Source organism: Podarcis bocagei, assembly GCF_964188305.1.
Source record: "Podarcis bocagei genome assembly, chromosome: 2".
Taxonomy (NCBI): Eukaryota; Metazoa; Chordata; class Lepidosauria; order Squamata; family Lacertidae; genus Podarcis; species Podarcis bocagei.
Window position 1 is genome coordinate 88180872 of NC_138126.1, and position 25881 is coordinate 88206752.

At 42.3% G+C, this 25881-nt stretch overlaps 1 protein-coding gene across 1 annotated transcript in view; it reads left to right on the forward strand.

Moving 5' to 3' along the window:
• The first annotated feature begins 653 nt into the window (after window positions 1–653).
• ATP10B (ATPase phospholipid transporting 10B (putative)) overlaps window positions 654–25881 on the forward strand; it is a 52026-nt gene continuing 26798 nt past the window's right edge. Inside the window, exons 1-6 of the mRNA XM_081184727.1 lie at window positions 654–1280; window positions 12567–12771; window positions 14363–14448; window positions 15119–15225; window positions 20724–20855; window positions 23148–23275. Of these exons, the coding sequence (XP_081040853.1) occupies window positions 814–1280; window positions 12567–12771; window positions 14363–14448; window positions 15119–15225; window positions 20724–20855; window positions 23148–23275 (1125 nt within the window). The 5' untranslated portion in view covers window positions 654–813. The remainder of the gene's footprint in view (window positions 1281–12566; window positions 12772–14362; window positions 14449–15118; window positions 15226–20723; window positions 20856–23147; window positions 23276–25881) is intronic.

Here is a 25881-nt window from a genome sequence, read left to right on the forward strand (position 1 = left end):
GGGGGGGGGTTACAAGTGCTACAGTGCTTTGGTCCCTGCCCTCCTAACACCACACCACAGAAAGTTATTCACAAAATAAAGATGCAACCTGTTTTCAGCAGGTTTCTCCTTTCTACTTCCTGGTCCAGGCCCAACTGGACTATTTCATTTTTGGCTACAAGAAGGAAGCAGAATGCAAAGGAATAACATTTCCAGAGGCTGGGAATCCTCATGGTGACAAGAAATACAATATATTAAGAAAAGTAAACACAAATATGCAAATGTTCTTTTTTTGTGCAAATAATGCAGGCTGTGGAATTCATCTTTGGTCTGTGTGTAGTTTAGTTTTGTTGCATCGAATTTCTTTGTGCAGAAATTTGATTGATTTTGAGCCCTGTATGCATGTGCACACACACACACAGCATTTAATATATATTAAACCTGTGATATCAAGAATATGTCCCAAATATTCAAATAAGAGACAAATAGGCTGAAACATTGTCTGCTGTTCACAGTGAGATTCAGGAAGTTTCTATACAAGTGTATATCTGAGGAACAAAGTCCTCATTCATCACTACAAAGGGCAAGCACTAGGACCTAGGATCACTCACTTGGATGACTGGAAAACCGGTTTATAGGAGGCTGATACCTGTGTGCATTTGTGACGTAGGTGTTCCAGCAGGTGTTGACTAAAAGCAAGTGAAAGCAATCACTTTAGTTAAACTCAAACCGGCACTTTGCCGTACAGCGAACCTACTTAAAGACTGAAGCTTAAATTTTCAGAAACCTGTGCAAGAAAGTGTGGCTTTTAAGGGGCAGGAAGATGTCAAGGAAATGTGCCCTATAAAATTCCTGAGGGACATCTTTCGGTTCAGAAGACCATGCTGCCAGAATGCTGCTTCTGATTCTGAGAATGAGGAGCCTGAAGAGAGAAGGACGAGGAGAAAAAAGAAAGAAGAAGCAAAAAGAGTCGTCATTTCTAACTTGCCCTTTGAAGACACGTGGAAAGAAAACCCAAACAGACATTATGTGGGCAACAGGATCAAGACCACAAGATACACCCTTCTGTCCTTCATCCCTAAAAACCTGTATGAACAATTTCATCGATTTGCTAATTTATATTTTGTGGGCATTGCAGTACTCAATTTTGTGCCAGTGGTCAATGCATTTGAACCTGGCGTATCTGTGATCCCAGTCTGTGTTATCATGGCCATCACAGCTATCAAAGACGCTTGGGAGGACTTTCGGAGATTCAAACTGGACAGAGAGATCAATAGCATGGGCTGTCTGGTATACAAAAGGTAAATAAGTCATTGGATTCAATTTGGGGAATGCTTCAGAAACATGCATTGAAATATTAGATTAAAAGGCGGGTCCTTATTGTGGGTGGATTCTGTAACACAATAATAGTGTGTTAGTGATGTGTTTATTCTGCTTAATTAGTTCAACAATGCTTTACCAATAATATAGTAAAAGTGGGACAAAAAATGCCCAGAATGTTTGTGGTATCAAAAGTTATGGAATTTCAGCAGGAAGTTATAGGTTATGTACACTGACTGGAAATGAAGCAGTATGACCCAATACCTTTGCTGGTACAAACAGTATTGAAATTGGGACCACTCCAATAGCATGATCAGCATAATTTACCATGAATGCACAATAGAAACTATATCTGGAGGGGACTGAAATGTCCCCCTGCACACTCAGACTTTTGCCGGAGAATTGTTGGCTAAAAATTGACCTGTGATTCAGAAACACAAACACCATTTCTAGTTTCAAAATAACTTGGAAGGAAAGTGTTCTTCTTAAGTATTTCTAGTGTTAGTAAAAGCAGTGCATTCAGTGAAAGGGGGCAAATTCAGAGACTGCCTGACAACAACGTGTTTCCTGGTTTCTGTGCATGATTGCTTTGTAAAATTCTAGTAATCTCATCTCTTACTTTAGGTAAAAGGGGAGAATTGTTGTTTTCATAGGGTGCTACAACCTTACACCTCAACCTTTTGAAAAATAATATTGTTAATGGTGTAGGACGTATTGGCAAAATCTGAGTTGCTGAAATTGTTGTCAACCACATCAGAGCAGGGATTTTTTTGTAGTTCATTTCCTGGTTTCTTGGTCTCTTCATTTCTTTTATTGTACTATTCCAAAGATAACATGAGTGGAAGCTAAGCCATGCTTAGGCCAGGAAGGCCTTATGCTCAAATGTATGCTTCTCTACCTCCCCTTATGTGCTCCGGTTTTCTCCCTCACTTCCTGGTGCTTTATAACCATAGCAAGGGCAGTATCCAACCAATGCATTCTGTCATTGCAATGATTTCTGCATTGTAGCTTCCTTCCTTCTCCTTTCCTGCTCCAGGGATTTAGGGTACACACAATGGGAGGAGAGAGGGGAAAGTTCCATTGTACGAGTAGAAATCCTTGCAATGACGGAATGTGCTGCCTACCCTTAAATTGGATACAATCCTTTTTCAATACATCCAAATAGGGCAAATGATATTTAATGCCCAAAACAATTTGCCTCCATACAGAACTGGAAACCACACTGTGAACTGGGTTTCCCATTCTGGCTTTGAAGTGAACAATGGTTTACAGTAACCTAATTTGCCAACTTCAGACCAAATAACAAACCATGCTTATTGCAAATCAAGAAGTGAGTGAGAGAAGTGTCTCTTTTATGCCAGAGATCTACATTATCCATCACCACATTAGAACTCCATCAGAAATATGAAAACAGAACTGTCTTCCAATTTCTGTAAGAAATTCTGTTCTCTCGCATCTTCAAGTTACTAAAAGATTAAGGAAGATTGCATCTCAAATTTGTCCCACCTACAAGGATAGTACAACTTCAGTTTAGATTGGCTCAAAACAAGCATGAATGATCTCGAGCTATTTGCCCTGCAATAATTTTCTGCTGTGTATCCAGTGTCTGATTGTGGCACAGTGTGGTCAGGATTAAGTGGGAAGATCTGTCTTTAGAACTGGTCAGTCTGATATCTTGTGAATGGTAGGAGGCAATGCTCCCTGTCAAACATGAGGGCAAAAAGAAAACGATAAAATTAAACACTTTCCATGTGCATTAGAAATTTGAGCATAGTTTCTATGGTAAGGTATAAAACTTAAGGTAAAGGGACCCCTGACCATTAGGTCCAGTTGTGACCGACTCTGGGGTTGCGGCGCTCATCTTGCTTTATTAGCCAAGGGAGCCAGCGTACAGCTTCCGGGTCATGTGGCCAGCATGACTAAGCCACTTCTGGTGAACCAGAGCAGCGCATGGAAATGCCGTTTACCTTCCCGCCGGAGCGGTACCTATTTATCTACTTGCACTTTGACGTGCTTTCAAACTGCTAGGTTGGCAGGAGAAGGGACCAAGCAACGGGCGCTCACCCCGTTGCGGGGTTCCGAACCACCGCCCTTCTGATCAGCAAGTCCTAGGCTCTGTGGTTTAACCCACAGCACCACCCGCATCCCTCGTATGAAACTTAAGAGGCCTTTATTTGATGTGCTGTGTGATTCTTAGTGACTGAGGAGTATCATTCTCCTCTGGAAAACTCCACTGAAGCATTTATTGCACATGTCTGGATTGATTGCCCTGCAATTACCTCTTTTTTATAAAAAAAATATCTAGGCCTACCTGCATAACAATAGAAGAGGACTATAGTCTTCTATAGGGCTATGCACTGGGTTGAGGCAAGGGCTAATGCCTGGGCAGAATCGAGGTGATTCTAGGGAGTCTGGGCGTTGCTCAGGTTGGGTTGAGACACCCAGAGAAATGCAAAATTCCATCTTGTCCCCCTTGCTACTTAACATCTGTCTGAAGATGCTGGGAGCTGCCATCATGAGATTTGGAGTAAAGAGACATCAGTATGCAGGTGACCCCCAGCTCTGTCTCTCTGTTCCATTGGAATTGGGAAATGTGGTTGAGCTATTAGACCAGTACTCAGAGGCAGTGAAAAGACAGAAGTGTTATGCATCCCAAATTCTCATGTTCAGGAGGTGGGGAGATGGCCTTTTCTGAATGGGGTAGCAGTTCCCTGGAAGGAAGAAGATGCAGCTTGAATTCAACACTGTTACAGGAGACTCAGATTGCTTCAGGGGCTAGAAGTTCTTTTTCCCCCCACCTCTGGTTGGTTCACCACCTACAGCCCCATTTGGACAGAAATGACTTAACCACTGGACTCCATACTTGAGTAACTTCCACATTGGGTTGTTGCAGTGTCCACTATGTGGTGCTACCCTTCTTCACTATACAGTTTTCATTGAATGTTGAAGACACACCTTTTTATTCCGGATGTTCACACCTAAGATGTATATTTTAAGACCCACTCGATTTTTGTAATTGTAAACTGCTGTTAAACCATTTTTTAATATTGTATTTTATATTGTGGCAATCCACCTTGGGACCTCAGAGTGAAGCACAGCTAAATAACAAAAACACTATTTTGGAGGCAGAAACGGAGTCCCTTTAAAGTTAACCTAGCCACATGGGAGCCATTTTCCCGTTACTGTGGTTTGGGTAACATTTGAATAACTCATCCTGGGTGGACAAGGGCCAATAGTGTGCTTCTTCTACCCTAAATGAATTGATAGCTCCCCTCTCCTAGCACCGCACACAAATCTTATGTTTAGGACTCTGTTTTTGGCCCCTGCTGTGCATGTGGTTGGGTCATGGAGAGCAATTCCGCTCAGCTAGGGTAGCTTTTAGGGGGCCTGATAGCCATACAAAGGAAATGGGGGCTTATTGTGTGGTATATCAGCCTCAGCAATTTCAGTACATAAGAGGCGATTGGGCTTCTGTGTAACTAGTTAACACGCCTTCCTTCTATAACCCCTCTTCCTTTCATTCCCAATTTCTTTATTTGTATTCTACTCAAGAATTTTCTACTGACTCCCCCAATTTTTCAGACATAGCATTTCCCTTTTCTCTTCTAAACTCTTGTTCCTTTCAACCATTTCTTGCAAGGGGGAAATACAGTGGTACCTCGGGTTAAGTACTTAATTCGTTCCGCAGGTCCGTTCTTAACCTGAAACTGTTCTTAACCTGAAGCACCACTTTAGCTAATGGGGCCTCCTGCTGCCGCGGCACCACCGGAGCACGATTTCTGTTCTTATCCTGAAGCAAAGTTCTTAACCTGAAGCACTATTTCTGGGTTAGCGGAGTCTGTAACCTGAAGCGTATGTAACCTGAAGCATATGTAACCCGAGGTACCACTGTAAAGGTCTGGATCTTTCCCTTTGCGGAAATCACACCGCTTATTTTATAGCATAAATTGGTTTGCATTTTATTTGTTCTTCCTTATATCTATATTCCTTTTGTTTGAATAACAAAGAAGGCTAAGAAATATGCTGACCTTTGCTCACCGAACACCAAAGTGGCACTGGTGCTTGAAAAAGAAAGAAGGAACAGGGGAGGGCAACTTCCGTGTATGATCCTGACGGCACTTAGTGACCTTGCAGCTTCGGTAGGTCACTGTAGGATGCTTTTCTGCAAGACACCCTCTCCTTGAAGACCCTAGTGCATCAAAAGCCCACTCCACAGCAACTTGGGCCAGGGCTTTCAGTGTGGCTGCCCCTGTTTTTGTGGGACAGCGTTCCTGTTGAGATGCAGCAAGTGTTCACTGTTTTTAATTTCTGGAAATAATTAAAGGCATCTTTGGTTCAACAGCCTTTTTCTAGCTGGAGGACAGGGAGGGAGGGAGTAGGTCTCTGCCTTGGTTGTTTATATGTGTACGGTGGGATTTAGCATCACGCTATGACAAACACTTCGAATGTACAAGCATTTTAACTTGCCATGTGAAATGATACCACCTCTCTTTCTCCCACACACTGTTCCAGGGATTCTCCTGCCCCACCCAAGCCAATTTCAGGGTGTGCACGGGGGAAGGACAGGGAAGAAAGTCTCATTGCACAAGCAGCTGTTTTTCTGCAGGGTTTCTGCTAATGAGTCTCTCTGGTGAATCATAGAATCATAGAGTTGGAAGGGCCCTTGTGGATTATTTAGTCCCACCAATGCTTTTTAAATCTATCTTGATTTTTATGTTGCTTTAAAACCTATTTTAGTTGTTTTTATTGCATTGCTATAAATGCCTTGAGACTTCAGTGAAAGTTGGTTCATAGATTGATATTAATAAGAGAACAGGAGTATATCAGAAAGGCCTCTTTTGTCTTTCATCAGCTAACACGGCTCTACAAAATCCTCCCTCCCCCCAGAAAAAATAATAATATTGAGACTTTGTCCTCAAGAAAGCTATTTGCCTTCCCAGCTGAACTGTATCCTGGGATTATCGTTTAAGCAATAGTCATTTTTATGTGGTGCAGTTTTCCTGGTTTTCTTGAAAAACAGCTACTTCAGGGCTATGCCCCTGTACCACTTTTCAAACGAACTTAATATAAATTGCAGATTGAATGGTATCAATATATACTGAGGCAGTTTTATGAATGCACACTGTGTATCTTATGGGGCATATTTGTAATGCTGTGCGTTGTACCGATTTGCAGCTGTAGCCTGAGGATAAGTTGCTGCAAGTTGTCTGGACTTGCTTTTAAAATCTCTCAGTGCTTTAGGTTCTCTCTCTCTCTCTCTCTCTCTCTCTCTCTCTGTGTGTGTGTGTGTGTGTATCTGTGATCATAAATAGAGATGAGTGCTTTCTGTGCAGCACACTGACTTGGGTGAAGAAGTGATCTTTCATTGGGTTTTGTTTTTTTCTTTCCAACAGTGAGGTGAGTTAGGCTGACATGATGTGTTAACCTGAAGCCAATATGTGCAGTCAATGGAAGCAGGGAGTGATTGTGTGCTTGAGAGAAACAGAAATGAATGTGTACTTGAAGCTCATTTGGTGGTCTAGAGCAAGTCGCTGACCCAGCTCAGACATGGCATACTAATAAACCATCCTCTTTTAAACCAAAAATAAGTGATGTTTTGCACACTTCTTTCCTTCTTGTACACACCATAATAGAACACTTCTAGGCTGTGTTAAAGTACTGTATAGGGAACTACACAAATGTGGTTGTACTGTTTTATTGTTGTTAGCCGCCCTGAGCCCGGCTTCGGCTGGGGAGGGCGGGATATAAATAAAAATTATTATTATTAATATTATTATTAATTTCTGACTACAAACAAGGATATTAAGCAAGGTTCTGAGCCATGTTTTTTATCCTGGGGTAGCATGAGTTAGATTCTGGCTCAGGATTCCCCAAGGACATGCTCTACGGGGAGCTGGCTTCCAGCACCTGGCCAGTTGGCAAACCAACTCTGTGTTACAAAGATGTCGGCAAACATGACATGAAAGTTGGCAACATCATGTGGGAATCCCTTGCAGACAACCACAGTGCCTGGAGTCAGGCAGTCAAGTCATGTATCCATAACAGTGTCCAGAGGAGGAATGACTACTGGGAGGAGTGAAGAGAGAAGAAATGTCATGGTGCATCTGCAGCAACACATCTGGATGCTTTCATCTGCCCCAGATGCAACAAAACATGTCTCACCTGCATCAGTCTCTACAGCCACAGCAGGCACTGCAACCTTCCAACAGCTTGACCTCACCCACAAAGGTGCATTCCTCCATTGACTCCCAAGACGGATGCCAGCACCTATTCACAGAAAGTCAATTTACCCAGCTCCGTATTTGCATGCCTTTTAATCTCTTGGGAGGGCATGAGGCTCCCTCACAGCACCACCGAACGGTGGCTTCTGCGTCACAGAATGAAACAGCTGTGAGTCACCAAAGCCTCCACTCCTAACCCATTCCCAACAGATGCCCATCCGTTCTGGAAACATCTCATGAAGTTTCACCCTGTCAGACATTATGCTGGAGGCACAAGGCTATGCACCCCAACCCATCTGTTCCTGACTTCGCTGCATTAAATGGCAAGGTCTGAAGGGGCCTTGAAAGCACATTCACTTGAAACTGCTGACAAGCCTTGGTGAGCTCTGGAAAGCTCTGTGATCAGGGTTCCTGAACGCAGGAAGGAACCCTGTAAGCAAGTTCAGTGGTGGAGGGGCAGAGACAGAACGCACAGGCCCTTGCATCTGGCATGCTCTTGGACAAATGAACGGCTCGTCTGTTTCATTGCAGAGCTGCTCTGACGGGATTTATTCTAATGTTTAACCTCAAGCATTGGCTTGTCAGCAGGAAGCATCTCCAGCATGGTGAGCTATTTTGGCTCACGCTCCAAGCTTGTAGCTAGTTTTTACAGCACTGCCACTCCAAGTGTGAGGCAAGTCGTCACAGGGCACTAGGAGTTGCTTTGGAGAAGAGTGTCTCGCTCTCCTGATCTCTTGATCATCTTCACTGGTCTGAGCGACTTGCACAGCACGGCTTCCATTGAGCAATGGCTAACCAGAGCTGAGTCCTAAAGGGAGCAGGTACTTCACATAATGATAATAACAGACACGCTGTGACATTCAAATCACTCCAGGCGATGAATTAATTTAGCTGTTTTCATTTATCAGCAAGAGAGCCTCATACTTTTTCTTTCCCTGGCAGAAAAGCAGGTGGAAATAATGCACTGGTTCCCCAGACAGAGGCAGCAGGTGCCTCTTTCATCAAGAACTGTGACACACCCTCTGTTTCTATTGCTGTGCCTAAAGTGGGTCAGAGAAAATCCTCCCTCCCCACAACCAACTCTCGACAGACAATGTTTAAACATGCTTCTGTATAAGATATTCCCCTCCCTATTTTCATGATTAAAATACTTTTGAAAACCTCATTTTGAACGTCTGACATTGCTCTCAGCACAGCAGGAAAGAACCGTATTGGCACAACAGCACAATGTAGGAGTTGTGCATTGGTGCTGGCAGACGGGTGCAGCCAGTGTATGGAGTCCAGATCTCAAGGCAGCCTACTTGGCCCTGTAGTTTCCACCTATTGTGTTTATTACCCACCTGGAATAAGGTGACAGTGAGTTCAGGAGACCACATTCACATGCCCACAAGGTCTATTGTAATGGGCTGGAGCTTCTAAGGGATCCAACCTTTTTCTTTTTTTTTTTCTTTTTTTGAGAGAGAGAGAGAGGAGAGAGAGAGAGAGAGAGAGAGAGAGAGAGAGAGAGAGAGAGAGAGAGAGAGAGAGAGGTGAATACATGGCTCTGTGTTGTGAATCTAATTGGGTTCTGGAGCAAAATTGGAGTTCCCTTTATTCTTAAACCCAGGTTTATTTATTTATTATTTGTGGTGCGGTGTAGTGTTTAAGAGCGGTAGTCTCGTAATCTGGTGAACCGGGTTTGCGTCTCCGCTCCTCCACATGCAGCTGCTGGGTGACCTTGGGCTAGTCACACTTCTTTGAAGTCTCTCAGCCCCACCCACTTCACAGGGTGTCTGTTGTGGGGGGGGGGAGGGAAAGGAGAATGTTAGCCACTTAGAGACTCCTTAGGGTAGTGATAAAGCAGGATATCAAATCCAAACTCTTTTTCTTCTTCTTTATTTATTTATACGTACCCCGCCCATCTGGCTGGGTTTCCCCAGCCACTCTGGGCGGCTCCCAACAGAATATTAAAAACACAGTAAAACATCAAACATTAAAAACTTCCCTAAACAGGGCTGCCTTCAGATTTCTTCTAAAAGTCAGATAGTTGTTTATTTCCTTGACATCTGGCGGAAGGGCATTCCACAGGGCAGGCACCACTACCAAGAAGGCCCCCTGCCTGGATCCCTGTAACCTCGCAGTGAGGGAACCACCAGAAGGCCCTCAGAGCTGGTCTCTAGGATAAGATCTGAGAAATCCCTGCTGTGCAAAATTACTCACAGCCAGTGGAGACTAGAAGTGGAAGACAAGATCTGGCCAGCAGACCAGATGTGAAACTCCCCTGTGCTCTGCAGACCACTTTTTGATTGTTGTTAGCCGCCCTGAGCCCGGCTTTGGCTGGGGAGGGCGGGATATAAATAAATTTATTATTATTATTATTATTATTATTATTATTATTATTATTATTATTATTTTGCAGATGGGCACATCCACCCACTTGTCAGTTCCCTGATATCACCATGATCTCAGGTGCTGGAGATTCCTCACTTGTGTGAATTCAAGCTACATCTGTGAAGGAAGACACTGTACAGCTCAAGCCGTGGCTGTCAAAGAGCAGGGAGCACACTTAACAGTTCTTCCTTTTAGTCACAGATTGACATTTCAACCCATGGTTTGGACTTTCCCACACCAGGTGAAGGTGTGTGGGTTTGTTCCTTTGGTGGAGGGGAAGAGCAGGATAGAAATGTAATCATAAATAAAATGACAGTAAATAGATTGGGTCTGGCAAGTCTAATTAGGAGATTCCCCACCCCTGGTGTGGAGAGAACATTGAGTTAGATGGACCAATCATCTGACTTGATACAAGGCAGCTTCCTATATTCCTGTGTTCCTCTGCCTCTATGGGAGGAATTTAACACTACATAAGCAAACTCTCATTCAACAGGATGTCGCCTTCCTCTTCTCCTTGCTGCAGCCCCCATGCACCCCAAAAATCTGCCCTTGAACCAGATTTTGAGGGCACACGGGGAGGCTGCAGGGGGGAAGAAGGGAAAGTAGAGTCCCGTTCAGTCAGTTCCTTTGCACCCAGGCAACTTGCTTGGAATGCAACACTTTGCTGTCATTACTGTATCCAGGACTTTCAAGTAAGCCAAGCAAAGTGGAAACATTTTTCTTCCCGAAGTGCAATACTTCACATTTGTCTTCATTGTATCGATTGCAGGCTAACTCTCCTATTTATCAAGATCATTTGAGTCTCTAATCCTATCTTTTAAAGCATTTACGATCCTTCATCACAGTTCTGTTTTCCAAACAAATACGCATTTTGTTCTCTGTCCATGTTCTTGATGGAAATATTGATTCAGTGCAATCTATTCCCTTTTCAGCGGACGTCAGAGTCATAACCACTATGTCTGTGATCACCAACTTTAATTTATTTCCTGTTACAAATTCCCAGCTTAGGGACATAGATTGTGAACAAGTTCTGAACACAAAATGGAAGATTAAAGAAAGAGACCAGGCAGCGGAGAAAGATACCTGCCACAGTACCTCTAAAATACCTCAGAATTGTTTGAAAACTTGGTGGCTTTTAGGCAGTACTAAGTAGCTGTTCCAATCACCCCATAGCTGTTTGGGTAACCAAGGGAGAGGCTCTGCAGAAGCCTTTTTCACATGAATCAATTCCTAGCAGGTAGCAGATAACCTATCCATTCTTAAGGAAAGCAGCCCTGAGTGCTCACTGGAAGGACAGAGCCTGAAGCTGAGGCTCCAATACTTTGGCCACCTCATGAGAAGACAAGACTCCCTGGAAAAGACCTTGATGTTGGGAAAGATTGAGGGCACAAGGAGAAGGGGACAACAGAGGATGAGATAGTTGGACAGTGTTCTCGAAGCTACCAACATGAGTTTGACCAAACTGCAGGAGGCAGTAGAAGACAGGATGCTTGGCGTGCTCTGGTCCATGGGGTCACGAAGAGCTGGACACGACTAAACAATTAAACAACAACAATTGCGAATCTACAAAGACTTCTACAGTGCATCTTTGTTGGGGGTGCCTTTGAAGGCTACTCAGAAGCTTCACTTGCTTGAAAACACAACAGCCAAATAATTGACTAGGATTAAACATATGGAATCTACCGGTATCTTGTTGGTATTAAACATCATCCATGGTTTCTTATATGCTTCCAAGTACAATTGAAAGTGCTGGCATTGACCTGTAAAGTTATCTAAAGCTGAATATCAGAATATCCCAAAGGCTGGTGTACCCATACAAATCTGCCCATTCATTAAAATAATCATCAACGGCCCTTCAGGGATTAGTCAAGTAGTGACAGGAAAGAGAGATTTTTCTGTTGCACTTATGGAACAATTATGGAACACCCTCTTCAGAGGTGCTCATCTATCACCTGCTATCATGAATTTTGGCCAAATAATTCAAGAGTTTTAAAAACAAATATACATTATTGTACTTATTATATGTCTGTGATCAATAAGTAAAACATTTGGCTTCAGCTAGGGATGGGTGGATATGCCAATTTCAGTTTCCCTCAGTTTGTCATTTTCCTAATGTTAAATTCAGTTCTCATTTCTGCAGCAATTAAAAAAAAAATCTTAATGAAAATTCATCACCCTTCACCATAAAGTTCCAGGACAAAAAGGACATAAAATTACAGCAATTTTAAAACACAATATTAAAAGGTGTTCATAAAATCACAGTCACAAGGAGGTACACACAATTTTTTTGTATGTAATTTTAACTAACATGCACATTTTTGCACTCAATTTCCCCTAACAAAGTGAATTGTTGCATGTTAGTTTCACTAGTATATGTAAAGATATGCACACTTTCCCCTAGGAGGTGCGTTTTGGTACATACCGGAGGCCTGCATCATAAAATTCAGAGATATGCAAATTTCAAGGGATATTTATACTTCAGTTCACATACTGTTCTGAGAAATGTCAGTTACAAAATTTCTCATAAAAATGCAAATAAAAATAAAAATGAATTTGTTCCTCATCCCGTTTGAACCACTTCACCAGCCACTCCTGTGCCACAAAGAAAAGAGATGCTCTGTGACTTTGATGGACCTGTCACAGGCCATTCAGCTGTGGTGTCTTTTCTCATAACAGGAAGAAAAAAGCCTACATTGAGACGTGCTGGGAAGAGGTACGAGTGGGAGACTTTGTGCAGCTGCAATGTAATGAGACCGTCCCTGCGGACATCCTGCTGCTCCACACCTCTGATCAGAAGGGGATCTGTCACTTAGAGACATCAAATCTTGATGGCGAGACGAACCTTAAGCAAAGACAAGTTGTGAAAGGATTCTTTAATCAGGTATGCCTGGAAGCTACTTTTGCAACTTGTCTTCCCTCTGTTCTTTTAGTAGTACCTCGGTATGCAAAGAAATTTAAGACAGAAGCACACAACTGTCCAGCTGGAGGGAACCTTTAGCAGGATAACTTCTGGCAAACCCATTTGGCAAAATGTGCTTTGATTAGCTTGCACAAGACCATTTCCACAACTGCCACCATGTTGGCTTCAGGTGCAAGATCAAATGTGACTCGGAGCTCCTGTGTGGCAAAGTGGTCTGAAGAGATGTCGTGTGAACCAGCCTCAAGCCTTTGGTACTGAATTACTGTGTCTGGAAGGCAGGGCAGAGAGATGACACTATTCTAACACTATAGTAATCCTATATATAATATACACTGGTAGGTGCCTCTCCAAAACTATATAACTACAGCAGTGAGAGTGCCTTAATCCAGGCTGGCACAGCCAGTGGAATGCCAGCCATTTTGTGTGGCTTTTAACAAATCCCTCATTGATGCAGACAAGAAGCATGGCAGAGCAGTGAAACAAAGGTGGGCCAAGCAGATATAAAATCAGCAGGTTTACACTGTAATGCAAAAAGAAATGGTCTTCTATTTCGGGAGATCAGAATCACATAGTAACTCGAAGAGATAAAGGAAAGAGGCTTTCAAAATCTGAGAGGGGGACAACATTTGATTGTTCTGAAAATGAAATTTAGACATGCTGGGGAATGGAAACTCAAGCTGGTAAAGTTAAGGTGTCCAAATCTTAGAAATCTGGCCCAATTCAATGTGCTAGTAAAAAGGTAAAGGTAAAGGGACCCCTAACCATTAGGTCCAGTCGCGGACGACTCTGGGGTTGCAGCACTCATCTTGCTTTATTGGCCGAGGGAGCCGGTGTACAGCTTCCGGGTCATGTGGCCAGCATGACTAAGCCGCTTCTGGCGAACCAGAGCAGCGCATGGAAACGCCGTTTACCTTCCTGCCAGAGCGGTACCTATTTATCTACTTGCACTTTGACGTGCTTTCGAACTGCTAGGTTGGCAGGAGCAGGGACCGAGCAATGGGAGCTCACCCCGTCGCAGCGATTCGAACCGCCGACCTTCTGATCGGCAAGTCCTAGGCTCTGTGGTTTAACCCACAATGCCACCCACATCCCTAATGTGCTAGTACTAGCATATAAAGTGCTAAATAGTTTGGTGAGGCCTTGTTGGTGGTGTTCATGCATTCAGAATCACATTATTTTCTTTGCTACTCATTCTTTAAGGAAGATAGTTGTGTGTGCAGCCACAAATACATTTGATGCTACTTTTTACAACACTGTATAATTGATGTCTAAGCAATGTTTTTATATAGAAATACACACACTTAAATACATAGGCCTGAAAACACACATACATTATAACTGGGTTCAAAATTAGAACACATTTCAACCTGACAGGTTAATAACAAATATTGGGCTCACTGTAAATTACAGTGTTGAGTGGCAGTTGTTTCTGATGTAAATTTAAATGCTTGATGTTCCTTTTTCACTACGCAGCTTGTTATTCTTTCAGAAATAGTGCACTGATTTGCTCCTGACATAACAGGAACTCACTGTGGGCTTGGTTTTGTTGCAGAATGCTGAATTTGAACCAGAACTTTTCCAAAGCACAATTGTTTGCGAAAAACCCAACAACCATCTCAACCGATTTAAAGGCTATGTGTAAGTACTGCAATGTTTATCCCTACATTCATAGATGTCTCAGACAAACTTCATTTGTACCTACCTATCTATAACCCGGAAGTATCTGCGGACAGCGCTGGCTCCCGGCCTATAGAGTGAGATGAGCACACAACCCTAGAGTCTGGCAAGACTGGCCCGTACGGGCAGGGGTACCTTTACCTTTATCTATAACCTGCACAGCTGGCACTGTTGCACAACAGAAAGCAGAAGGAACCTCCCAAGATCTTCATACACTGAGCATAAAGAGTGCTCTGCAGAACCGCTCTTTGGTGACTCTGATGTGGACCTTGGGCAGAGTATCTGTAATGTAGATACTCTGCCCTTGGGCTCTGGTTTGAAGCCACAGCATGGCCTTGAAACAGGGTGGCTAACTTGAGGTCACATGTTTGGGGATTCTGTTAACCTTGACCAGCATACCAATGGTCCAGGAATGATGGGAGCTGGGGGTCCAGCAACATATGATGGGCCACAGGTTAGTCACCCCTGGTTTAGAAATGTGATATATTTGTGTGTAAGACTGAAGTCCAGTACATGGTTACCTAGAAATAAGTCTTGTTGAACTCACCAGGGCTTATTTTTTTAGTAGATATGTGTGGGATTGCACTGTAAGAGCCAAGAAATAAATGGAAAATCCTTTTCTTCCTTGTAGGGAACAGCCTGACCTCACACGAATTGGTTTTAACAATGAAAGTCTCCTTCTTCGTGGATGCACAGTGAGGAACACAGAGGTTACAATAGGAATTGTTGTCTATGCAGGTAATGTTTTTCCCCACGTAGTTGCTGAGAGAGTGCTTTTAAGTCTATTCAGCCCAGAAATATGATTTGTTCCTTTGTCCCAACAGTCATCCATGCAACCTGAAATTTGTTTTGCACTCGCAGAGTCTCATCTAATCAAGGTAGCAATGCTAGATAAACTAACTTAGGAGTAAGTCTGACTGCATTTCATGGAACTTGCTTCTGAGTAGACATGTAGGAATGCACTATAAGTATGCCCAACAACAACAACTGCGTATATAAACTGTTATAAACTTCATATTTGAAGGATCTACCTTTTTTAATCAGTGGGATTAATGATTTGATATGCCATGCAGTAGAGTCGTAGATTTGGCATTCCCAGTCCTCCCTTAGACCTATGTCTATATAGCATATTAGTGTTAACACTCATTTGTTTGCCATTGGGGTTTACCATTGTAAATGGTAGGGAGGTCAAGAGTGGCTTTGGCTAAACTTGTTGCTTTATGAAAGGTCAGTTTATGGGGATAAAATGTGCATCAGTGAAACCATTTGGCTGCCATACCCGTGAGTATGCTTAGATACAGATTTGTGCTCTAATTGTGTTTTGTATTTTCTTCTTACACAAAGACACCCTGGGAACTTTTATAAAAGAGAGGGGAATTAAATAAAAAAGTTATACAGTATTTGAGCAATACCTAACCAGGAACAGCCACAAACAGTCAGAAGGGAGACAAACATGTCTTGTCCCACTTGGTAATCCAGAATGCGTACCCAGAGAAGCTACTTACAAAGAGAACTGAATCCACTGTGAAGAAAGCACTTTTATAATAGAGAGCAAGAACCTGGTTCCCTCCAGATGTTGATGGACAACAACTGGTCATTGACTGTACTGGCTGCAGCTGTTGAGTGAGAGTTGGAATCAAACAACATCTGGAAGGCTTCAGGTTGCCTTTCCCTTTTTTAGGTTTTCCAGGGCTCCAAGACTTTTCAATCTACTGCTCTGTCCTGTGCCCTCTTGTCTGGAAGTATTGCTGAAAACAATGCAACTTGCTCTGAGTAAACATTTTCATGACTGGGAATGTCAGCATGTTACCCAACTGCATGCCCTTGGACATCCATGAAAAAAGAAAGTTGCAGCTGTGGTTGTGATCCTGATCAAGACTGTCATTCCAAAAAAGAGAGCATTTTGAACTAACTTCCTTCCCCTGCTATGCCTGTTTCAATGACAGCTCCTGACTTTAGGACTGTGCCTTTAGGAATACTGGGGAGGACCTAAAGGCACATTTTAGGAATATTCATTCCTAATAAATCCCTCTGCAAAACTGTCTATTTGCATCGGAGACCTTTGATGCTGGGACTGTCACTTGATATCTTGTTCACACACAGCTCCACAGTGGCCATGCTCAGAGCAAGGGAAAGCAGGGAACTCAGAAATCACCATGAGGGGTACAGAATAAAGTCTGGTTTCCCTTTCATGTTTCGTGGTTAGAACTTCAAATACCCGTCCACTGAAATTGGAGCGATTTGATTCTAATTTAGTACACATTTTCTTTTTGGGCCTGCTGTTTTGTTGGTACTTCAGATTCACTTCAAGAAGAGCTAAGTAACATTAAAATTACTCACTGCTGGATCTGACATATTGGGCTTTCTTTATGTTCACACAGAAAGTGCACTAGCAGCTTCTCATTAAGTCAATTTGGTTGCTGTGAAATAGTCAAACATACTTAAAAATCAGTCGGCCATCTAATTAGATTCTAACACTTTTAAGTACTTTGTCTCTTCTAACCTCAAGTAGCTGTTCATTGTGAATACAGTGTATGTTTCTACAGTGTTCAGACACTCACACAAAATCCCTTTCTTTGCTGACTTCAGTCATATTTTGGGTTACAGACGCTTCAGGTTGCGTTTTTTTGGGTTATGGACTGCCAAAACCTGGAAGTACCAGAATGGGTTACTTCCAGGTTTCAGTGGTCGCGCATGTGCAAAAGCACTGAATCGCAACCCGCATGTGCGCAGACACGCTGCTGCGGGTTGCGGACGCTGCGGGTTGCGAACATGCATCCCGCACAGATCACATTTGCAACCCGAGCGTCCACCATATAAGGAAGTGACTCAAAAGGAAATATCCTACACTAATAACGGTAATAGTTATAGCAGGTTATAGTAATAGTAATGGTTGCACAAGCTTACCACTCCCCCAAACAGTGTATTCAAGTAATACTTCCAGGAGGTGGATTGTTGTCAAATGTATTTCACTGAGTAACATGCTCAAGGGAGCTCTATATGAACACCCACATCATATTGTAGTATTAGGAAACTGTGCTGACTTTAAAGTAAGGTATCTCTAGACTTTAGTGTAGAACTGGGTAGAACATAACAGTTGTCTTGCTGGATCAGATCCCACAGCAACCAGATGGGCCTCAGGAGCTCACAAGCAGAGCATGATGGAGAAAAGCATCATCTGTGGCATGTTCCCTGCACCTGTTAAACAGAGATTTACTGCTTCAAAGTGCAGAGTTTCCTTTTAACTGTTATGGATAATAGCAATTGATAGATTGATCCTATATGTGTCTAATCCCTTACAGCTAGGTAAGGTGGTGAGCATCATAACATATTCTGGCAATGAATCGCATAAGTTAATGATATAATGTGTGAGGAGCGACTTCCTTTTAATGCACAGAACCTCTGGGAATGACAGTGGGGAGAAAGAGAATTCCTCTCTGTTCATTATAAAGGGTTGCTGGGATAAAGCTCTGCTTTCCCCTGGTGGATTCTTCCTCAGCAAGGCATCTACCCTAGAAACAATATTAGCCTTAGGTTGTGTACAAACATATTCATGCCCATCCCAGGGTTTTTTTCCTTCAGCTGTTCTACAGCAGCTTCTCCACACAGGTGGACATCTTACCCTTTTTTATTCTTAGATAGCTGAATGTACATTTATTCAATCAACAGCCCAGCCCTATGCATGTTTACTTGAAGATTAGTCCTGCTGTTTTCTATGGGACTGCTTCCCTGGTAAGTGGGTTTAGGACTACTGCCTAAATATTTTTAAAACATTGAAAAGGGGCTTCAGGGAGGAGTGTGTAGGTGAGTTTCTTGACACTGGTTTCCTCTGGCTTCTCTTGTAAATGGCAGAACTGGTCAACATGCAGTGTGTGCTTCAATGGTGAGAATGCCACTCAAACTATGTACAACTCAAAATACACTTAGTGATGTTTTACACCAATTTACCTAGGGCAGGCACTAGACTAAGATTCTTGTAAGTTCACCAAACCCCCTCAATCCTTTTTTAAAGATTTGTATTTTGTTGGTTACTTTCCAAGTACTAATTTGTTCTAATAAGGAGGACAGTTTTAATGGTAAGTGAATATATTGTTCCACGCCTCCCCAGCTGAGTAGCTGCACAAGATTCCAGGGGTTGCAGGCATGCTGCTCGGGGTTAATACTTCCTTTGGGAATGAGGCACAATAGATGCTACAGTGTCATTTTGTTATATGCTTTATTTACACATATATGCAACCTGAGCCTATGTGCCAGCTTATAGCAGCAACAATGAGCCCAGCGCCATGCTTTCTCTGATGCCTATTTTGCACTGCAGGGCACAACCCAGCTAATGCTTCCTGATTACACCATTCCCAACTCTAACCCCATAGCCTCTCAGTTTTCATTTTCTATCTGGGAGGAGAGGGAAGTCTCACATTTGCATTCTCACACCTATTTCCTTTGATCCTGTGTTGTGCCAACACCTAATCCTTTGATGCCTGAACTTTCTAAGTGTTTATGCCCACCAGGCAGTCACCTCACAAAGAGGTGACTTTATTACCTGTCTGACAATTTATTATTGTCTATCTTTATTAACCATTGTTCCTTTGGCTAAGATTACAATGTCCAATACACAATACAGGAAGTGTGCCTAGGTTCATTAACTCTTCACATATGCTCATTCCAGGGGATTAACAGTGGCTAACTCACATTTTAAATACACATGAGCCTGGTTATTACCAGTCCTAACATACCAGTTTTAATTAAATCATTAAACCCAAGCATTTAGCACCCACAGATCTATAGCAATATTGTTGCAGCACCTAGACAAGGTTTCCTTTTATTAGGTAGATTGCTGCTTTATTGCCCAGAATAGCGAGCTAATGGGAGCCAATGGCCGTTAGCATCCCCTCACTTGCTGTGCCTGCATGCAATATGCACCAGAAATTTGGGGAGGTAACACAGAGACCCCAGCTACAGGGAGGGGATGCTATAACCAAGTATGAATGTAAAGAATGTTATAAGAAAAAAAGCTGCTCCTTTATCCCTTATGGGTATCCAAGAGCCCATACAGAGTCCTTATGTAGGTTTCTATCGGTAGGAGAAAATAGCAGAGCCAACCAGAGAGTATTGAGAAGCAAAGCAGCTATCTTTATTAAACTGTTGCAACTCCCCCCACGCAGGGATGGAGGAGAGGAACCCAAAACCCAGAACACTGGTGTGCAAGCTCTTATATAGACTTTTGAAACTGCCTACCCTTTAGCTCTAAGGGACGCAGGTGGTGCTTTGGGTTAAACCACAGAGCCTAGAACTTGCTGATCAGAAGGTCAGCGATTCGAATCCCCGCGACGGGGTGAGCTCCCGTTGCTCGGTCCCAGCTCCTGCCAACCTAGCAGTTCGAAAGCACGTCAAAGTGCAAGTAGATAAACAGGTACCGCTCCAGCTAGAAGGTAAACAGCATTTCCGTGTGCTGCTCTGGTTTGCCAGAAGCAGCTTAGTCATGCCGGCACATGACCCGGAAGCTGTACGCCGGCTCCCTCGGCCAGTAAAGCGAGATGAGCGCTGCAACCCCAGAGTCAGCCACGACTGGACCTAATGGTCAGGGGTCCCTTTACCTTTCACCCTATAGCTCAAGACCACCCCCCAAAACATCATACATACATCACAGAAAGAGGTGGTCCCCAGCAGAAATTTAAGTGTGTTGCTTCTCTCCTGTCTGCCAGGATACCTGATAATGCCTTATCTGATTGCCTTTTCTGGGTAGCCTGGCCATTCCTTTGAGATGGTAAATATTTAGTTCCTGAATCTCTTACGCATATTGATAGTGTGCTCAGCTTAACAAATACTTGCCAGACTGTATTTACAGGGAGGTGTAAACCCTACAGTCCAAAGACAATTGGAAAGCTTTTCCCATTTCCTTCCTCCTTGCAGAGAAATATTTGAGGTCAATTTGGGAGAGTCAAAATGGCTTCAGGATTGTTACTATTTCAGACACGTGGTTTATATACTTATGTATGTGTTTGCCTTGTACATTTATGAACATTTATTTTTTATATATAAGACCTTAGAATTCCTATAACAAGAAAAAGAAGGTTTCAGTTTACAACTTCAGATCATAAAGTCCTTTTTACAGATCATTTATATTTGATGTGAGACTTAATGTTGTGTACATGAATTTATCTAAAGTCTAGCATTCAACCATTCTTAAGATAATAAAGTCATATGACTGTTCCTTCCTCCTCTTCTTTTTCTTGAAGGCCCTGAAACAAAAGCCATGTTAAACAACAGAGGTCCTCGTTATAAACGCAGCAAAATAGAACAACGTCTGAATATTGATATATTCTTTTGCGTGGGGCTGCTCTTCATCATGTGTCTCACTGGAGCGCTAGGTATGGAGTAATGATGGAAACTTTGTTCCTGCATTTCAAGAAGCCTTTGCAATAGGGATGTGCTTCACTGCTAAAATTAATAGCTTATTTTTGGTGGGCTTCCTAGATTGCTGCTGAGAGAACCAATTGCTTTCAATATGTAGCAGGGAAAAGGATTGCTTTGTAGCAATTTTACGATAATCCTGTCCTACTGCGACCACGATTTGCTGGGGTGTCAAACTCTGATGAAAACAAGACTATTGAGCCTTCCACAAATAAATATTTGGCAGGGCATGTAAAGGTTCCTGTAATTGTATCCTGGTTTCTAAGTGGCAATACACAAGTGAGTTGCAAAACACAGCACTATGCGTTGCAAGGTTTCATAGTGAGTTTCTTTTTCCCAGCATAGAGTGCCCTGGAGAAATCTGGCATGACATGGCAGTAAGCCAGTCAATTAACCAGACTACTACTGAAGGACCCAGAAGTGAAGAATCCTCTTCAGCTGAACAACAGCACAGATTTAATTATTATATTTTACTGTTGGTACTTCAGCTCAAAATGAGTTTCTTGACTTAACTGACATTGCAACTTGATCGGTTTTCCGGGTGGATGGTGGATGTTCATCAGAAAAAGGAAAGGGGTTCAGGCCAGGTGGGATGAAAACGCAGGTGTCTTACAGCACAAACCTTTACAAGCCTATTCAGAAACAGGGACAGCTCAAGTTATGCTGGAGCCCTAAGCTACGTTGAATTTAAGAGGCCCCATAGCATTACCAAAAGATGTGTATTATTCTAACAGAAAGGGAAATGAAAATAGAAATAATATTTTTTTTATATTTGCAAATATCCTGGTACCTAGTCAAGGATGCAGCTAAAAATTGACACTAACAAAAGCACTGATCTTGCAATAGGCCTGGTTTTTCAACCAATTGTGTGCAACGTGAAATAAAGTGACTCTTTCTATTTAGAGGCCCTTCATAAGATGAAGGCCCTAAACTGTAACTTTGTTAGCTTGCATATAAATAAATCCAGGCATGCTCAGAAGTACAATGCATTGCATGCAATGAGGCTCACTCCCAGTTAAATGGGCATTGGATTGCACCCTTGCTTGTCAAAGATATTAACATGAATTAGCATTGCTCTCTGAAGCTTCATCCCACCAGAAGTTCACCAGATCTTCTTGCTCAGCTTTGCTCAGCTTTTCAGACGTACCTTTTGGTTACCAGAGAACAAGAGCAGCTTTGCCTTCTTTTTTCATTTTTTTAAAATCAAAATGTTGATAATGTTCAATTTTGGGGGTTTTAATATTGCATTTTAATACAAAGATATTTACTACATTTTGACCTGTTATGAAGACTTTGGTCAAAAAGCAAGCTGTAGGTCTATTAAAAAAAGTAAACATATGAATCACCTATTAATTTCAGACAAAATCTAGTTTCCCAACATTTATTTTCTGAATATTTTAAAATCAGAAAGAATACCTTGTTCGATGCTGGCATTGGAAGGGACCTTAAAGGCTGACTAGTCCAGTCCCCTGCTCCATGCAGGAAATACACTGCTACATCATCCCTGATAGTTTGTCTGACAGCACTCATAATAATAATAATAATTTATTATTTATACCCCATCCATCTGGCTGGGTTTCCCCAGTAAAAATGTCAAAGTTCCCTAGAGTGTAAATCCTTGTTTGAGCCATGAAATAAAGATAGTATGAACGATTCTAGGGAGTGAACAATAGTTTCTATAATTATTGCAGAAAGTTACTTAGGGCAGAATATTTCCACCATAAGAGGAAGTAAGTGCCTTTTGTAGCAGAAGTTCTCCAACAGTTGGGACTGTAGGTTGTTAAGTTGTGTGGCAGTTCTATACCATCTATGTATTGCCTTAAGAGAAGTCTCACTAACTGGTACAGAGACAGATTTAAATTATTTCTGAGACCATAACCCAGACCACACAGAATCCACTATGATTATCCATAAGTCTTCCTCCCAGTTACTTTTCAAACCTGACAAAGACCCCAACTGTGTATTTAGAAGAATTGCAAATAGCCCAAGGTGGTATCTAGAGGATGATCTACAAAGCAATGCAAATCTCCACACACACAAAGCAACCCAGCCACACCCACATTAAACTACTGTACTGCAGATTTAAATGGTCCAGCTTCTTATATGCATTCTTATTTTACTTCTGTGTGATTGCTGCTAAAGTTTGTGTTCCTACTTAATAGGTAGTATGTGAATTGAGTAATCGCCGTTGTTCCCAGTGTGCACTTTTCCAGGTATATTCTTCTAAAGTAGTTTGTATTTTTATGCAGGTCATGGCATTTGGAATGGGCACTTCTTAGAATACCCCTTATTTGTCATTCCTGATATAAATGGCAGCTATCTCGCTCCAGCTCTTGCGGGTTTCTACATGTTCCTGACAATGATAATCCTCTTACAGGTGGGAAAATATTTATTGCTAATGAGGAAATAGGTTTAAGACTGAGGATTAAGTCTGATTGAAATTGGGTTGGAGGCAAGGGTGCTTTCTTCCAAGTAATTGATAAGCTTATGCTGTAAACTGTGTAAATTGAGCAATGATAGTGGCTATGAGTCTGAGTGTCATCTGTGAGTCAAAGTTCTCAGATGGGCGGGGTATAACTAATAAATTAATAAAAATTAATATATTTCCTCATCTCAGCCATGAACTCAACAGCCTTGGACAAACCTGTCCCTCTCTTTCTTTCTCTCTCTGTCTCTCACTCCCAGCCTCCCCCTCCCACCTTGGGGAGAGGGGAGTGAAATACCAGGGGTCAGCAGACTTTTCCAGCAGGGGGCCGGTCCACTGTCCCTCAGACCTTGTGGGGGACAGGACTATATTTTGAAAAAATAATAACCCAGAGATGGATTTTAAATAAAAGCACACATTCTACTCATGTAAAAACACCAGGCAGGCCCCACAAATAACCCAGAGATGCATATTAAATAAAAGGACACATTCTACTCATGTAAAAACACGTTGATTCCCAGACCGTCCGCGGGCCAGATTTAGAAGGCGATTGGGCCGGATCCAGCCCCCAGGCCTTAATTTGCCTACCCATGTACCAGCCCATCTCACTGTAAGCATCGCTGAAGTAATCATATGAAGCACGTTGAGCATGCAAAAGTACTATATACATTCTCTGTTACTTTTCCAGCGGACAGAACATTATTAGGGACTGAGAGGAATGTTTCGGTGTTAGGATTAATCCTCCCAGCCGCATCCTACAAAATTACTGCAGGATTTTAGAACATTGCTGTAGACTATTTGGCTTCTCCTTGTTTATAGGAAATATTCTTCCTGTCTCCCTTTATATACTAGAAACCTAATATATAAAACAAATGACCCAACCAGACATTGCTTTGGGAGCCCCATGATCAGGTATCCTGTGTTGCTACTTTTTCAAAAGGCTGAAGTAGTGTACGCGGGTGGGGAGAATCAGATCACAGCTGCCCCGCCAAAAGAGGAGGGTGTTGTTTTTACCTTTTCTACTATAGCCTTTTCTCCGTTCAGATCACACCATCACTGAGCTGCTGTTTGCTTTGTGGAGCAAAACATGCAGGTTTATGTGGGTAACGTTGTAAACAAAATCTGCCCTTTTTCTCTTATGAGGTATCCAAGAGCCCGTATAGAGTCCTTACATAGGTTTCCTATTGGTAGGAGAAAATAACAGAGGTCACCCAGAGAATATTGAGAAACAAAGAAGCTAGTAAGCCTGATCATTATTGATCTGCTGCAACAACGTGCTCCCCTCACACACAGGAAAGGAGGACGACCCAGAACCAAGGTGTGCCTGCCCTTATATAGACATTTTAAATTCCCTGCCCTGGAGCTCCAGACCACCCCTCCATACATCATACATACATCACAGAAGGGGTGTAACCCAAGACCACCCCCCACAAACATCATACCTACATCACAGAAAAGGTGGTCTACAACAGAAATTTGAATGTTGTTGCTTTTCCTGTCTGCCAGGTTTTCTGATAATGCCTTACCTGATTGCCTTTCCTGGTAGTCTGCCCATTCCTTTGAAAAGGTGATTACTAAATTCCTGTAACAAGGAAGGTTTTTTTCACCTCCTCCTTCCTTGCAGAGAAGCATTTGGTCAGCTTGGGAGTCGAAATGGTTTTAGGACTGTCTACCTGTGCTGCTTCAGACATGTGGTTTATATTTATTTGCTTGGTTTATTTATGAACATTTATTATATATCTAAGAACTTAAAATTCTTATTTCAGTAGCAGTAGCTTCTGCCCTTTGGAGAAGATACAGCTCCAGGGACCAAATCTGGACTGGAGAGAAAGCATAAAAGGAAAGGCCAGATGTCCCATTTACACTAGGACTTATCAGGTCTCTCACCACAGCTCCTCTCAGCCCATTTAAAGCTTTTAGATAAATACAACACTGGTCCTGAAGGTTGGAGGATTTTCCATAGTGGCATTTGATATGGTGCTGGGGCAGAAACCAGAAAGAGGAAATGTAGGGTTGCCATATTCCCCAAATGAAAATCAGGAAATATTCTTTTTTTAAAAAAAATAGCCCTACTTGCCATACGTCCAGGTTTCCCCAGACATTTTGTTGATTTAGCGAAAATCCGCCTGGATCCCATCCCGATTTCTAGGATGGCAGCCCTAAAGGTTAGGGTTAGGGTGCTCACACACAAATGTAGAGGAGCCCATTTAATCCATTATGCTAATAGTCTTCTTTTGGTTTTCAGTAGCAAGTTAACTCACCTCAGCTGTTAAAGGTGCAGGAGCCCTGTCCTCCATTTTATCTTTTCAACTAATTGATACTTCAACCAACAAAGTTCAACAAAACCGGCTAACAAAAAGAATAAATAATTCTCATGACACTAAATAATAACACTGAATATCAGTATTGGTGTAGGGATAAAAAGATAAATTGGGATTGAGATGTGTCCAGGTAGTGATATTTGAGGCCCATGTGAGAGATAAGAAAAAGACATTTATTTTCCATTTTATTGTAGTAGCTGATGGAATGTAAATAAATAAATAAATAAATATGGTTAT